Source organism: Cavia porcellus, unplaced genomic scaffold (assembly GCF_034190915.1).
Source record: "Cavia porcellus strain 051 isolate PalLab524CR breed Dunkin Hartley unplaced genomic scaffold, mCavPor4.1 scaffold_23, whole genome shotgun sequence".
Classification (NCBI taxonomy): domain Eukaryota; kingdom Metazoa; phylum Chordata; class Mammalia; order Rodentia; family Caviidae; genus Cavia; species Cavia porcellus.
The window spans coordinates 54,249,557-54,265,775 of NW_026947506.1; the positions used below are offsets into that span (position 1 = coordinate 54,249,557).

Here is a 16,219-nt window from a genome sequence, read left to right on the forward strand (position 1 = left end):
TCAGAGGAATGGGAAGTCTGGAATTTACATCAGAAAAACAAAATGGGTTGATAGATGAGGGGAGGGATGGACAGACAGCAAGCTAGGGGACAAAGTGAGGGCATAGCAATGGTCACTGGCACTACAAGGGTGGTGGGTGTGTGGGCATTCACTGTAAAATTCTTCAACTTCAGTGCATTCAAAAATTCTCAGGGCAGGCAGACATGGTGGCACATGTCTGTAATCCCAGCACTTGGGAGGCTGAGCAAGAGAATCTGTGTGAGTTCAAGCCCAGCCTGAACTACATAGTGAGACTCTGTCTCAAAAAAAATTTTTTTATAAGAAAATGCTAGGAACAGAAAGCTAAAGATAGGCAACAAAGATATATAAAGCAGAACTGGGTCGGACCCCAGGTGTGTGCAGGCAGGGGCTCTGGGTACCAACCATGTCCAAGAACGTCATGGAGAAGAGCCATTCAGTCATGCAGCAAATGCAGGAAAAACCTGGCCAGACCTCATCAGACCTGGGACTGCTTGATGGAGTCGATGCACAAGTTAAGCGACTTCCTTAATGACCTCCACCACCCAAACCAGCATGGAGACTGGGCACAGGACACTAAGTATCTGACCAAAGCCCAAGGTCACAGCACACAGAAAGGAGCTCAGAGCTGTGGAAAACTGGCACAGAAGCCAGGCATGGTGACATACACCTGTCGTCCCAGCCCTTGGGAGGCTGAGGCAGGAGGACGGCAAGTCTGAGGCCAGCCTGGGCAACACAGCAAGACCCTGTCTCAAAATAAGAAAAGGACCAGGGAAGTGGCTCAGTGTGAAAGGCCCAGGTTCAAACTACATACACGCTTGCTTGGAAGTTTATAGACTGTAGGATACAGAGATTTAAATAAATACTTATTATTATCCCCAAGTTACAAGTGACAGCACACATTAAGCAGTATTTTGCACCAAGTAACATCCCCCCACTAAGTGCGGCTTCAGAACACCAGTGCTCACAGAGTACAGTGATCCATTGCCTATAATCCCAGCACCCCAGGAGGCTGAGGGAAGAGGATCCCAAATGTGAGCCTAGGTAATTTAGTAACTTAGCAAGGTCTCATCTCAAACAAACAATTTAAAAATTTTTCTCAGATATGAAACTGTGCCAGTTTTCCACAGCTCTGAGCTGCAAAAATGTAGCTCAGGGGGAAAGCCCTGGATTCAATCCCCAGTACCACCAACAAACACAACATCCCAGGTGTGGGCTGACCTATTTGCTCACTGTCAGAGCCCAAGTCTTCCTTCCATCTTCCTGGGTTACCGGATCCTGAATTTCACTTAAGACCACGAGCCAAGTTCAGGCTGCCTTCTGTGCTTAATAAAGGGGATTATTTCCACTGCACGACCTAATGCCTGCAATCAACACCCTAATTCCTCACACAATCACCACAAAAAACTGTTACCAATCAGATACCCTGGGAGAAAAAGGAGTGCCACATTTGGGACCAGGCACAAAGCTAAGGAAAAACTTGCCACTTCTAATCGGGGTGCAGTAGCACACACCTGACACAGATGTGTGTCACCATGCCTGGCTTCTGATGCCACCATCAAGGGAGGCTGAGGCAGAAGGATCACAATTTTGAATTCAGCCTGGACAATTATATGAGACCCTGTCTCAGAAAAAAGCTGGGCTTATAGTTGTGGGTCCTCCTGCCTCAACCTCCCTAGATGCTGAGTCCCTAGTGTCACAAAAAGAAAAAAGAAACCTTCCTATTTCTACTAAAAATGAAATAAAACAAAACAAAAATGAAAAGCGTAGGCTGGGGTGTAGTTCAGTAGCAGAGCATGTGCCTAGCATGTATATGGCCCTGGGTTCAATCCTAGCACCAAAAACTGAAGCTAAAACCACAAAACAGCCAGGTGTGGTAGTGTACACCTGTAATCCCAGCACTTGGGAGGATGAGGCAGGACGATGGTAAGGAGTTTGAGGCCAGCCTGGGCACACAAGGAGTTGAAAGCCAGCCTGAACTATACAGTGAGACCCTGTCTCAAAAAGCCCAGGGCTTGGGGCTGGGGATTTAGCTCAGCGGCATAAGCACCTGCCTTGCAAGCAGGCAGTCGTGAGTTCGATCCCCGGTACCGATAAAAATGAAAAAAAAAGAAAAAAAAAAAAAAAAAAAAAAAGCCCAGGGCTGGGGATTTAGCTCAGTGGCTCAAGCACCTGCCTGCAAGCACAAGGTCATGAGTTCAGTCCTCGATACAAAAAAAAGCCAAAATGCACATGCATAGGGGACATGCACATACATGTACACACACCAAACCACCATCTACTGATTCAGCTGAGAAATCCAAATGTAACCCCCTCACATATTTGTGATCGCTTGAACGCTGCTCCTCCAGGATCAAGCTAAAGAAGCCCAGAGGGCAGGAAGGACAGGCATCTTCTTCGTGACCTCTAGTGGTTATCCCTTGGTGCATGTGTCCCAACCTCCTCTTCTTACGGGGACAAAAGTCAGATTGGATCAGAGCTTACCCTACTGACCTCATTTCAACTTTGCCTTCTTTCAGCGGTGCTGGTGATCAAACCCAGGGGCGCACCAGGCCTTCTGACATTTCTATTCCGAGACAGGGTCTCACGAAGATGCTCAAGCTGGCCTCCAACTCGAAATCCTCCTGCCTCGGCCTCTGAAATAGCTGATATTAGAAGTGTGCAGCATCACGCCCAGCCAGGCAACCTCAGTCAGATCCACATCCCTAAAGATGGTTGCTTCCTGAAGGCTTCAGCGCATGAATTTGGGGACACCATGCAGCCCAACCGCGCTGGGGCCAGGGATGCGGGGAATTGCGCTGCATGCGGCTGTCCTCACCGGAAGCTGGATGTGGGGCATCATCAGCAAAGCTTTCTTCTGTCTGTCCCAGGATGCTCCCTGCACATCTCGGTTGCCCAGCAGCTGGGTCTACACTGGCCCACCAATCAAGACTGGATGGATCCAGACAGGCAGCAGCTTCAGCGTCAACCTGCCCCAGCCGAGGCAACTTCAGCACCTCCAAGCCCCAGCACACAGTATCTGGGTTCCCCCTTGACTTGGCTTTCCTGACCCAGCAACCGTCGCTCTGATGGTCCCCAGGGTTAGGTGGAAGTGGCCGATTTGTCAGACTGCAGCGTCCCTAGCCTCTTTGCACTGTACAAGTCCAGGACATGCAAGTAAATAAAGATTTCTTTATGTCTTTTGTCTTTTTGAGAGTGTCTCGCTATGCAGTTCTGGCAGGCCTTGGGCTCATTTGTAGTCCAGACTGGTGTCGAACTTGCAAGGATCCTCCTGCTTCAGCCTCCTGAATGCTGGGATTACAGGTATGAGCCACCAAGCCTGGCTAACAAAGTTGTTTTAAAGGCTGCACAGTGAGATGTGCAGGGTTTCATCCTGCTGTTTAATTACACTGCACAAGGATGATGGGCTGGGAGGGGCACCGCCAACCAAAACTCTGCCAAAGGCCTGGTCCCAGCAGGCTCTCAAGTGTTCAGATGTGGGCCTACGGCTGAGCTGACAGCCCAGGGCCCTCAAGCCATGGTACATTTCCTCCCCACTTTTTACTGTGGGAACTGACAAAAATATCCAAAGGTGTGAAGAACAGCTTAATCCCATTACCAAAGTGCCACGGCTTGAATGCGTCCCCTCATTCCTACGGGACACCTAAAGCCAGGGCAAAGCACTGAGGGCTGAAGCCTTGGAAGGGTAACACCAAGCACCCAGATACACACTCTCCTTTCTTTCTGATCGGAGTAAAGCAAAGCCCAAAGACAAACTTATTTCACCTATAAAAACTTCAGGACTTAACAACACAAATATGACACTCAAAAAGTCAGTAGCAATGTCCATCCTATCTATACTCAGTGCTACATTTCCTTTTTTTTTTTTTTTTTTTTAGTTAATTTTATAGGTAAATCCTCCATTCTTGGCAACCTGATAACCATTTTTAAAAATTTAGCTGGTGTGGGGCCAGGGATGTAGCTCAGCAGCACAATGCCTGCCATGCAAACACAAAGTCATGAGTTTGAACCCCAGTACAAAAAAAAAATCAGCTGGTGGTGCATCCCCATAATCCCAGTACTTGGGAGGATGAGGCAGGAGGATCACCTTGAATTTAAAACCAGCCTGACCTTCATAGCCAGATACTGTCTCAAATAAAGAAAAAAGAAAAGGAAATAATGCAAGTAAATTAGACCAACCACAAAAATATTTAACTTTGCTCACGGCAAAATCACGACCATTATAATCTAAGGCCCCTGGGCCAGAGGCAGAGGAAGCTGAAACCAGCATCAGAGTTGAGGCTTCTGGGGCTGGTCCACATCCAAATTCAGTATTAAACACACACACATCCCACCCACGTGTGCACCAACATTTTTTACAAGGAACAACACCTAGATAGAAGAGGCCCACGACATACCATTCTCAAGTGTGTCCTGTACAGGGCAGCCTTGTTCCACAGACACTGGGCAGGGCAGCCCCAAGCAGTGGCTCCTGCTAGTGCTCTCTCAGGGCCCCTCAGCTTCAGCAGCCGGTGGGTTTCTCTACAGACACCCATCCTTCCAAGACTGTGCCGTGTGCACCAGCTCCTCCAGGTCCCCGGCTCTTCCTACATCCCAGGGTCTCAGAGGACACAACAGGGGCTCCACTGACGCTTGTGAATGAACTGTGAAGGTGAACGGTGGTCACCAAGGCTACATCCAGGGGCTGCTAGCAGGGTAGGGCTATTCCCAGGGTCATGTCAATGAGACCCACTGCGGTGGCTCACCAATTCCTTTGTCCCAAGAATAAGCCACAGTGGAACACATCTCAGCCATTGCTTGACAAGACACCAAGACAAGTACCTGAGCCTGGGTAAAGCCTGCCAACCTACATTTTTAAATACGTAAATCTGCATTTCTCTTTAAAGGCTAACCTACTCTTGGTGATCCTCCTGCCTCGGCCTCCCAAAGAGCTGGAACTACTTGGCATACAACACCATGCCAAGTTTAATTTACTATTTTAGGGGCTGGGGATTTAGCTCAGTGGCATAAGCGCCTGCCTTGCAAGCAAGCAGTTGTGTGTTCGATCCCTGGTAGTGATTAAAAAAAAAAAAAAATTACTATTTTAAGAAGAATAACTGAAAAAAAAAAAAAAAGAATAACTGAGGCTCCTAAATTCCTAATTTAGGAATTTAGGAATTTTAGGATCTGACACTGAAAGAACAAAAGAGGAAAGTTCTGTCCACTTGAGCTCAGCGGATGAGCTCAGTGTGCTAAGTAGGAGCTCAATGTCTCACCTTCCCTGAGGAACTTGCAGGACACAGACAAAATACAGAACTCCAGCTAGGGTGAAGACATAACAATCATCCCTCCATTCAGAGACAATGAGATTCATCACCACCCCTGGCTGTGCCCATATTTTTTCATTCTCTCCCACAATGTTAACAGTTTGACTCCTTTACTTCCATTCCCACAACTCAGGAATCTCACAGCTTTTTCATTCCAAAGAAACTCTAAATGTCTCAGGCTCCCAGTAGCACTAAAGGTTTAATGCCTCCCCTCAAACTGCTAGAAGGCTCCAGCCAATCCCATGCTTCTCTGTCACAGGCAGGTGGGCCAGTGTCCGAGGAGACCCCTGTGGAGGAGCATGCTGGCTGGGGGCATCCTCGGAGCCTGCAACTTCAGCATCCCTCATACTCATCTCAGCACGCACCGGGTCCCCGCCTCTCCTCTCCAGCTACCCCACATGCCACCGCTCAGCTCCTTCCACTGATGGAGTCTAACCCTTGCAGGCTGAATCACTTGTCGTGGTGGAACCATCTTTGCAGGTAACTGCAACTAACACTGCATCTAACTGAGACATGCGTGCCTTTTTTTTTTTTTTAAGGCAAGGTCTCCCTATATAGTTCAGGCTGGCTTTAAATCTACTATGTAGCCCAGGCTGGCCTCGAACTCGAAGTGATCCTCCTGCCTCAGCTTCCCGAGTGCTGGGATTACAGATATGTGCACCACCACACCCAGCCGACACACGTGTTCCTAACAAAACAAGACAGGAACAGCACCACAGGACTCTCTGAAGGCCACCTGGCTACATTCCATTTCTGAAGACTTTTTAAAAATGGGGCACCCCATAAAAGGAGGGGACAAGTGTGGTCAACTAGAGGGCACTGTCTCCTTTGCAGGGCCCCATGATAACATACTCAGGACATCAGGATCTGTTTTCAACTTGTCCATAAAACTGAACACACACGTTTTTCAAAATGAAAATGATAAGCAAGACGTGAAGATTATAAACCATTTATTTGAAAAGGATACATTTCATTAAAATCCATTTTCCACTTGAAAGAGTACCTTAATACACACCGTTGTCTCAGTCCCCCTAAAATGTTCTTTATCAACTACTCAAGCCTGTAATTAAAGCCACATTTTTAAAGTACATAAACTAAGGAGTCTCTTGAACTCTGTCCTAAATCCCATCTGCCAACTATAACGTCACTGACTCTCTCAATGGTGTTAGGTACGAGCAAGAGCGAGCGGGCCGTGCAACGAACCCATCTGCGCGCTCCGTGCACAACCGGCAGCCTGGCCCGGGCGGGGGACAGCAGCCGCCTCTGAGCCCCCCGCGCCGCCCACGGCCCGTCCGGCCCGGGACACCGGCCGTCCCACTCCCCGCTCCCCAACGCCAGCCCGACCGCCGGGCGGGTGTCTGCGCCCCGGCGAGCGACGCGGCGCCTCCTGCTCCGCCCAGGCCCACCCGAACGCTGCCGGGGCCCGCCCTGCCCGCGCTCCCGCCTGCCCCGAAGGACCCCCGCCCGCCCGGGGTCCCAACACCCGGCCCGCCGCGGCTGCATGCGCCGAGGACGCTCACCTTCTTGCCCTTCTTGCCCTCCTCCTCCATGTCGCCGCGTGCGGCCCCCGCGGCCCGCCCCGGGAGCCCCGCCGCCAGCGGCCGCTACATGCTCGCCCCGGGCCGCCACCCCCGCGCTCCCGGCGCCGCCCGCCAGCCCGCAGTCCCCGCCCCGGCCGCGCCCCGCGCTCGCACTTCCGGGCCTGAGGGCGCGGGCCCGCCCCGCGAAGGCCCCGCCCCGCGAAAGGCCCCGCCCCGACACCAGCGCACCCACACTTCCTGGCCCAGGGAAGCCCGCCCGCCAGCTGTCAATCCCACCGCTCCAGGGGGCGGAGCGCGAAGGTTCCGCCCCCCCAGGTCCCCGCCCACGACAAAGGCGCCCTGCTACGCCCCTCAGGAGGGCTAAGGCCTCGTTGACCCCCCCCCTTCTGCTTCAGGTCTGCGGAAACGCCCCAGTCTAGCCTCCAAGTCCGCCTCACCCTCTCCCAAGGAAGGCACCACCCCCCTCAACTTGTTCCGCGCCGTTCAGCGTTGCGCGAGCGCGCGCGGGAGCGGCTCCAACTTTTCAATTCTGCCGCCATCTTTAGGGCGACCGACTTCCCGGCCTGCACCGCGCTCGGGGAGGGGGACTCAAAATCCTGGGAAGGGTGGAGGCCTGGAGAGGGGGCGGGGCCATCGCGAGGAGGCGGGGCGCCCAAACGAGGGGAGGGGCGGGCCGTTGCCCCCTTTCTATCCCTCCCCTCTTTATTTTATGGGCCATGGAGCAGCCAGTTTGTAATATTCTGTTCTACTTCCTGTCGTAGTCTAACACAACAGTAAAGTAGACGTGCAGCAGCAAGGAATCCACAAGCACCTTGACAGCCATAGGGTGTAATTTGCCACAGTCCCCATGGAGGTCTCAGGAACCTTAGGATTCGCCCCAAAGCACGGTGCACACTGGCATAGCTGCAGGCTTTTCATTTTGCCACTTAAGTCAAACTCCAGTTAGGACTAGCAAAACTGTCACCAGTTGGAGGCGGGGACCCTCGATTCAGTAATGATTGAAAATAAAACAGGCATTCAGCAGGCGAACGTTCACAGGAAAATGAGATCCCTGGAAAGGAAGAGAGCCAGGCGTGGTGGCACACAAGCATGTGGCCCCAGTATCCTGGAGCTGCGGCTAAGTCGGCAACTTGGGGACTCAGCAAGACCCTGTCTCCAAGTAAGCAAGAATGTCACTTAGCGTGAAGGCTCTGGGTTCTGTTCCCAGTACCAGGGAAAAAAAAAAGAAAAGAAAAGAAAGGGGAGCACAGCAAAGACTGGGTGCATTCCCCTAACAGCAGAGGGTGAGGAAACAACGGGAAAGGGGTTCGGCTTGAGAAAGGGAGAGGAGCCAGGGTAAGACGACGGAGCCCAGCTTCTGGGGGCTGTAGCAGACTGGGCCTGGCTGAGCATCATCTCCAGACTGGTTTCGCAGGGAAGAAACCCTCGAGGCTTACATGACTCTTTGGTTTTCATGAGATGACTGTCCCTGAGCCCCATAAGGCTCTGCTGGAAGACGAGGTGACTTCTGGGCATAGCTGAATGTCCCTGTACATTTCACCTCCTTGGGACTGAACCAGGCCCTTTACACTAAGCTACATCCCCAGGTCTTGCTAAATGGATAAATTGCCCAAGCTGTGCTGGAATTTGTAATTCTCCTGCTTCAGCCTTTGTGAGTGCTGGGGTTATAGGCCTGGCTTCCCTATAAATCTACCTTGGTGTCTCACTATGTGGCCTCAAACTGCTAGGAATGCTCCTGCCTTCACCTCCTGAGCACTGAGATTACAGATATGTACCACTATATCAGGCAATATCCTTAGCCCGGGAGCAGCACTAAATTAACAAATTTAATGCTAATAAGCCTTGTTTTGCCAATTTTTCCTAAATGACTAATATGCCTAAGGCAGAAACCTAGGCTGTGGCAAAGCTGGCTGAGGAAGTAGGTGGGACCTACTAATCATAAAATTCCAGGATGCACAGATCATGATAGTGAATGCCTGTAACCCCAGTACTTAGGAGGCTGAGGCAGGAGGATTGCTACAAGTTCAATTATCACTAGTGAGTTCACAGCTAGCCTGAGCTACAAAGCAAAACTCTTTCTCGAAAAGAAAAGACAAAACAGGTCACATATGCAGAACCATTCCCAAATCCCTGCATTTGGACTTTTCTCAAGAAATTGAGAAAGTCTTCAATGATGTACACCTGACAGCCTGAGGCATGGGAGATAACAAAAAGGAGAGTCAGGACAGAGCTTTTTGCTACTGAATTCTGTCTTGCACTGTGGTTGATTCACCCGTGAAGCCTCCTTGTTTTCCTGCTCCTGCTTGGCCCAAATTGGCTCTGAAGAGCCTATTTCTTTTCCTTCTTTAATAAACGTAAAACCTCGCTGCGGTTTGTGCTTGTCTTAACCAGTTCTTTGCTTAGGACAGAAGGGATCTAGAAGCCACTTTGGAAGGAGACTGCAATGCCCCACAACCCAACATTTTATGTAATAAAGGATAGAGATGAAGGTCAAGCTTTGTTCTGCTTAGTTACCTACCAGGCAACTGTAAGCCCCAAATTCACAATTTTTAGCAAAAAGCACTTTGAAGTCCCTGACTGCCTCAGAAGAAAAGATAAGCCATGCTTTGAGTGAGTGACAGGTGAAATGCCCAGGAGTTCACCTGCCCTCTGTTCCCACTTTGGTCTCTGAAGTCATCACCCTTATCTCACAGCACTAAACCCCATACTAGGACCCTGTAACAGCACACATCGCAAGATCTTAAACCACTCAACCTCTTCTGGATGTGTGCTGGTTTCCAGGTCAGTAATCCGGAATTATCCTTCCCCACCTTGGTGACCGGGAGTCTTAGTTACCTTTGTCTCATTACTGGGACAAAATACCCAAGGACCAAAATTAGGGAAGGAAGGGTTTATTTAGCTCACAGTTTGTGGCGGTTTCAGTCTATAATCAGCTGGCTCCAAGGCAGGGTGGCAGCAGAAGACAAATACAGCAAGAGCAAACGCGAGGACAGCAAGCCTCTTTTCCTGCCTTATACTGTAAGCAGGATACTTCTCCCCACGGCCAAAGTAACACACCATCTCCCTGTCCTCTCGGGGGCTCAGGATACTTATAAAGTAAGGATCCTGGCTCCCTGATGAATCCCTTAGTTAAACTTCTAAACTTTTTTTTTCTTTTTTTTTTTTAATTTATTTTTATTTTTGTCTTTTTCTTTATCGGTACTGGGGACTGAACTCAGGACTCCCTGCTTACAAGGCAGGCACTTATGCCACTGAGCTAAATCCCCAGCCCCTAAACTTCCTAAATTGACACAATGTATCAACCATAACACAGAGTCTTGGAATGCTGCTCAGGCTGACCTCAAGTCCCCAGAATCAAGGGGACTTGCTCAGCCCTCCTGAGTAGCTGGGATTATACTCCTGTGTCACCCGCACACTCTGTGAGTAGTTTGGAATTAATACCCCTGCCCTATCTCTTAGGCTATTTTTTTTTTTAGGCTATTTTTTTTTTTAACAAAACAACAAATGTTTACCGAACTGAAATGCCCCCTTTTGGGATGCTGCAGGGAGACTGCTCCTCTCTGAGCCTTCACAGTAGTATTTCAGGACCTCAGAAGCTGCATTTAAAAACAGCACAGGGGCTGGTCGTGAGTTCCATCCCAAGTTCGATCCCTGGTACCGATAAAAAAAATAAAAATTAAAAAAAATAAAAACAGCACAAGGGAACAGAAAGGTTTATTTAGCTCACTGTTTGTGGAGGTTTCCGCCCACAAACAGCTGGCTCCAAGGCAGGGTGGCAAGCAGGAGGTGGGGGGCAACACTTCAAGGCAGCAGAAGACAGCAAAAGCAGCCAGAGCCAAAGCAGGGGAAGAGCAAGCCTCTTTTCCTCATATAGTACACAGGCCACCCCTTCACCCCAGGGCGGGTGTAGCACTCATAAAATCTCTGTGCCCTCCTCGTGTACCAGATGAGGATATTTACAAAGTATCCTTATTTACAAAGTAAATATCCTTACAAAGTAAGGATCCTGGCTCCCTGCTGAGTCCCTTAGTTCTTAAATTGACACAGTATATCAACCTGATCTCCTTGATCTTCTTTGTGTAGGCTGCTTTTAAGTTTTGATGCCTAATCCTTGAAGAAAGGCAATTGCAAAGAGATGTTTTCATGCCTTCTAGTTTCTCTGGCAAACTACAATCTTTTTTTTTTTTTTTTTGTCTTTTTCATTTTTTATCGGTACCAGGGATCGAACTCACGACCGCCTGCTTGCAAGACAGGTGCTTATGCCGCCGAGCTAAATCCCCAGCCCCTCAAACTACAATCTTAAGCTTTTACCTGTTTAAACTGGTTACTTTTAAGAAGTTATTAAAAAAAAAAAGTGAAATAAAATTAAAAGTTATTACAGAAATTTGGCCTCTGAGTTCAGTTTTTTCATCCAATTGCCATTTGGATGTCTCTGAAAGTTGCATGAGTCTTGACCTCTCCGAATCTGTGCACAAAATTTTCTCAAGGGAGTTCTTGTCACTTTCTTAGAAAAATGTTTGTGTTTTGTGTGTGTGTGTGTGTGGTACTGGGGATCGAACTCAGGACCTCACCCTTGCCAAGCAAGCACCTTTGCTGCTGAGCTAAATCACCAGCTCTCCCCCCACCCTTTTTTTTGATACCCGGGATGAAATCACAACACTGCACTTGCCAAGCAGGTGCGTACGCCACTGAGCTAAATCCCCAGCTCCAAAAATGTTTGTCTTTAGAGATCTTTGTGCTTGTTTGAGGCTTTTTGTTTTGTTTTTATATTTTGCCTTTTTTGAGACAAGAGTCTCACCCTGCAGGTTAGGCTGGACTTACACCTAGTTTGTAACCCAGTCTGCCCCTTGAACTCACAGCAAGCCTTTTGCCTCAGCCTCCTGAATGCTGGGGCTACAGGCATGCACCACCATGCCCAACACATTCATGTTTTGCAAACGTTTTCTTTTTTTTTTTTTTTTTGGCACCAGAGATTGAACTCACCACCTCATGCTTGCAGACAGGTGCTATGCCACTGAGCTAAACACCCAATCCCTTTGCAAACATTTTATTTTATTTTATTTTATTTTTATTTTTATTTTTTTACTGGTATTGGGGATCGAACTCATGACCACACACTTGCAAGACAGGCGCTTATGCCGCTGAGCTAAATCCCCAGCCCTCTTCAATCTGTTGTGGGCCCATCAGGGTTTGTGGGGGTCCATTCTGCTGTAGTTGCTGTAAAGGATCAAACATAACACATCTGTTTCTGCATCTTAGGTTCAGCTCCTCAGAGACTGTGTGATGACACTGTATTCTTTAACTACAGCTGAAGGCAATACAAAGTTCCAGGACAATACTAAGGCCCCTCACTGACACCTGACACTGTGCTGGGGCCCCCAGCTTTGGAAACCCTCACAGGGATCCAAGGCACCAGGGCCCCACCACTCCATTAGCCTTTTGTATTTAATGAAGAAAGGTGTATTACTGTAAAATGTCTGGATGTGTACTGCCTTACATAAAATGTAAATTGTGGTTTTTACTTCCAGAACCAGTGTCTCAATCCGATAGCCTTTTATGTGGTCCTCATCTACCTCTCCTCATGACCCCCTTCAGCACCCTGCAACCCCATGCAGCTCTCCTAAATCTCCAACCAAACCTGCTCTTCCTGGTCTTGGTGTCCCCGGAAAGCTGGGTCCTGACCCAGAAGCACTGGATCCCCACAGCCTTCAGCCTGGGTTCTCTGTGCCTTTGATAAAGCAATTCAGTCATGACATTCAGGCATGCAGAAGTCTAGGAAGAACTTACTGTAAAGCAGATGTTACACGTTTGGGCCAGAAGGTGGGCAGCGCCAGAAAGACATCTGCCTGCCTCTCAAATCTGGATACATCTTTAGGCACCCAAGAGTTACTCTGGGAGCTGAGCGTGGTAAACACAGGTCTATAATCTCAGCATTCAGGAGGCTGAGGCAGGACATCACTGGGAGTTTGAAGCCAGCCTGAACTACATAGTGAGATCCCGTCTCAAAAACAAAAAAGTTAACTCTTGGAGCTGGGGGACTAGGGTAAGTATGATACTTATCAACATTTTACCTAGAAGTTACTTTGGAATTTAGATGGTCAGTGCTTTCTCAAAGGTTTTAATCATGTAAAAAACTTAAAGAGGTAAATTCTTTTTTTCAAGTTTTTTTCCCAAATCCATTTTATTCATAGATGAAAAGAAAAAGAAGAAAAACTACAATAAAATTTTAAAGCACATGAACCAGTGTGGTAACAATGGTACATACACTGTGCATTGTCATCCCCAAATCATTCACCCAAAGCATGAGACATCTGAGTGTAGTTATCTGAACAGTGGCCAGCACAAATCTTTCCCTTCAGTGAACTTAGAGAAATCAGCAGTATAACTATCTTAACTGTTACCCATACACATGTGTTGTTTCTTTCAGCTTTTTACACTAATGAAACAATAGGATGCTTACACATGTGTGTCTGATTTATTTCACTTAGGAGCATGGTGTCAAGTTGCATCCATTTACCTATAAAAGTCTCCAGTTTATCCTTCTTTATGCTGAGCAGTGCTCCATTGTATAAAAATACATCTTTTTTTATCCATTCCTCAGTCAATGGGCAAGATCAAGGAATTTTATCCATTCCTCAGTCGATGGGCAACTTCCAAGATCTGGCTGTTACAAATTGTGCTGCTATAAACATGGGTGCACATGTATCACTGTACTATGATGTTTTCAGTTCTTAACAAAAGATGAATTCTTCATTTCAACCAAGACCCTGCCCAAGGGAGGAAGGTCTTTAAGGAACATTTCCTTTACTGATGTCTCTGGGATGTAGGTGACAGCAGCCAGGAATGCCATGTGCCTGGTTAGACTGCCAGGTGGCCAGTATCAGAAGGAAGCGTACACGATGTGTATTTTTTTTTTTTTGCTTTTTTGTTTTTATCGGTACCAGGGATCGAACTCACGACTCCTGCTTTCAAGGCAGGCGCTTATGCTGCTGAGCTAAATCCCCAGCCCCCACGATGTGTATTATACATGGCTATCTTCGCGCCTTCACTAAACTGGGGATGTGTGGTATTTCAGACCCCCGTTACCCACTGCCTCTCACCAGGGACTTCCAGTGCATTTTCCTCTGCCTGTATGATGAGTTATAATTAAAAACACAAATCTTCATTCTCTCGCCTCAGAAAACTTACCCACAAATGTAAAAGAAAAAATAATTTTATGATTAAGCATTAAACTATAATGCTTCTGGCTTTTAGGGTGCTGGAATCTCCTGCTAGAGGTGGTTTCTATAGGTTCTTTCTGTCCTGAACAGACTTGGTCAAAACAAGCAGGCAAAGTAGGGAGATTTTACATATTTTAAAAGTAGGGAAAGAAAAGATAGATAGTCAGGTGTGGCAGCCCGTGCCTGTCATTCCAGCACTCAGGAGGCTGAGGCAGCCTGAAGTACACAGTGCAAGCCTGTCTCAAAAAAAAGGAGCTAGGAGTTTAGGAGTTTAGGAGTTTAGCTCAGCGGTATAAGTGGCTGCCTGGCAAAATGAGTTCAGGCCAACTAAAAGCAGGAGAAGAAGTACACTCTAAGGGTGAGAGCAGACCACTGTGACGGACAGCACAGTGGGCAAGAGCCAGTGGCAGCTATGTTTTTATCTCCCACTCCTCAGGCTGAGGTCAGCTCTTGGCTGGCCTTCTGAAAAAAGGAAATCCAAAGATTGGGCTTTGTGTCCCCTGACATTTACATTTCAAAGAGACAGCTCCCAGGAACCATTCCTGAAAGTGACCATCAACTTTTCTAACCTTTTTTCTTTTTTTTAGAGACAGGGCCTTGTGAGGTAGTCCAAGCTGGCCTTGAACTTGCAGTGATTTTCCTGTCTCACCCTTCTGTGTGCTGAGTTTACAAGTTTACAAGTTTACAGATTCTTTTGGTTTGTTTGTTTTGGGGTTGTTTTGGTACCAGGGATCGAACTCATGACCTCACATTTGCCAAGCAGACACCTATGCCGCTGAGCTAAACCCCCAGTGGCACCACATTTTTAAAAGGCATGTGTCTGCAAAGAGAGAGAATAAAATTCTAATAGAACGGGGTGAGGTTGGGCATGGATGCCCTTCCTTTGTTCTTCAGGAAACATGAAGCTTCTGTGTCTAATTCGTATTTGCCTTTCTGTCACCAGCTACCTTGGGTCCTGCTTTTAGTAACGATGTTTTTAGTTTTTAGTAACGATGTTTTTAGTTTTTAGTAACGATGGAAATTAAAGCTGAAGTACATATTTACAGGAAAAAGCTTTAACTAGAAAGGCAGAGGGAAGGTAGGAAAGAGCTGTAGCTCAGGTGCTGGAGTGGGTACACTAATACAGAGGTCCACACTGCCCCTGCCTCTCCAAAAGCAAACAGCTGGCTTTTAAGGGTTAGCTGGTGCACTGAGGCTGGTTGATTCTTATCTGAGTCCCGCTTTCATAGTTCTACAATTTATTTTTTATTTTTAGAGACAGGGTCTCACTTTGTAGTCCTGGTTGACCTCAAACTCACAGGGATCCTCCTGCCTCAGCCTCCCAAGTGCTGATATTAGAGATGTGTGCCAGCAGGCCTGGCATCAGTTTCAGAATCTTTATGGCAGGAGGAGGTTTTGTTGCTAGGTGATTTAAGGCTTAAGACTATGACCTCTCAAACACAGTTGGATGTCCCTGGAAATCACCCAGCCTTGTGGCTTCAACCTCAAAGGGAGTGAGATCATGTAAATTTGGAGCTAATCAACAAAGCTTATCACCTTTAACACAGATATCCTAAGTGACTAACACATCCATCTGCAAAGCTGAGAAGACATTTGATCCAATTTTTTTACAGCAACAAAAGGTACAACATAAAAGTCACACTTAAGTTTTTTTATTTTTCTTGGTTTTTTGAGAGAGTGTATGTAGCTCAGGCTGGCCTCAAACTCATGACAAACCTCCTGCCTGGGCCTCCCAGTTCGAAAGTCTTAACTTTGTTCGGCCTTTAGTTACCTATTGGGTACCTGTAAGCCCAAGTTCATAGGAAAATTAGCTTGTAGTCCCTGGCTGTCCCAGGAGAAAATACAAATCATATCTTGATGGGCAGCAAGTTAAAGCTCAGGATTCTGTTTCCCCACCTTCATTTTCTTTTCTTTTTTTCTTGTTCCTTGTGGTGTGTGTATGCACGAGTGTGCGTTGAGACAGGCTCTATGCAGCCCAGGTTGGTCTCAAATTTGAGGCAATCGCCTGCCTCAGCCTCCCAAGTGCTGACATAATAGGCATGTGCTACAACACTCAGCTTGCTTATTTTATGTTTTGTATAAATAAAATTGGTAGTTTTTACCGATTTCAGCGAGAAATTGGTCCCTGTTAGTC

At 47.7% G+C, this 16,219-nt stretch overlaps 1 protein-coding gene across 2 annotated transcripts in view; it reads right to left on the reverse strand.

Annotated features, from left to right (window-relative positions):
- Positions 1–6,999, reverse strand: part of Ccm2 (CCM2 scaffold protein) — a 33,116-nt gene extending 26,117 nt beyond the window's left edge. Inside the window, exon 1 of one of the 2 annotated variants that reach the window (XM_003465784.5) lies at positions 6,845–6,999. In XM_003465784.5, the coding sequence (XP_003465832.2) occupies positions 6,845–6,874 (30 nt within the window). In that variant the 5' untranslated portion in view covers positions 6,875–6,999. The remainder of the gene's footprint in view (positions 1–6,844) is intronic. The other variant, XM_023563330.2, reaches the window with a different exon arrangement.
- Positions 7,000–16,219: the final 9,220 nt, after the last annotated feature.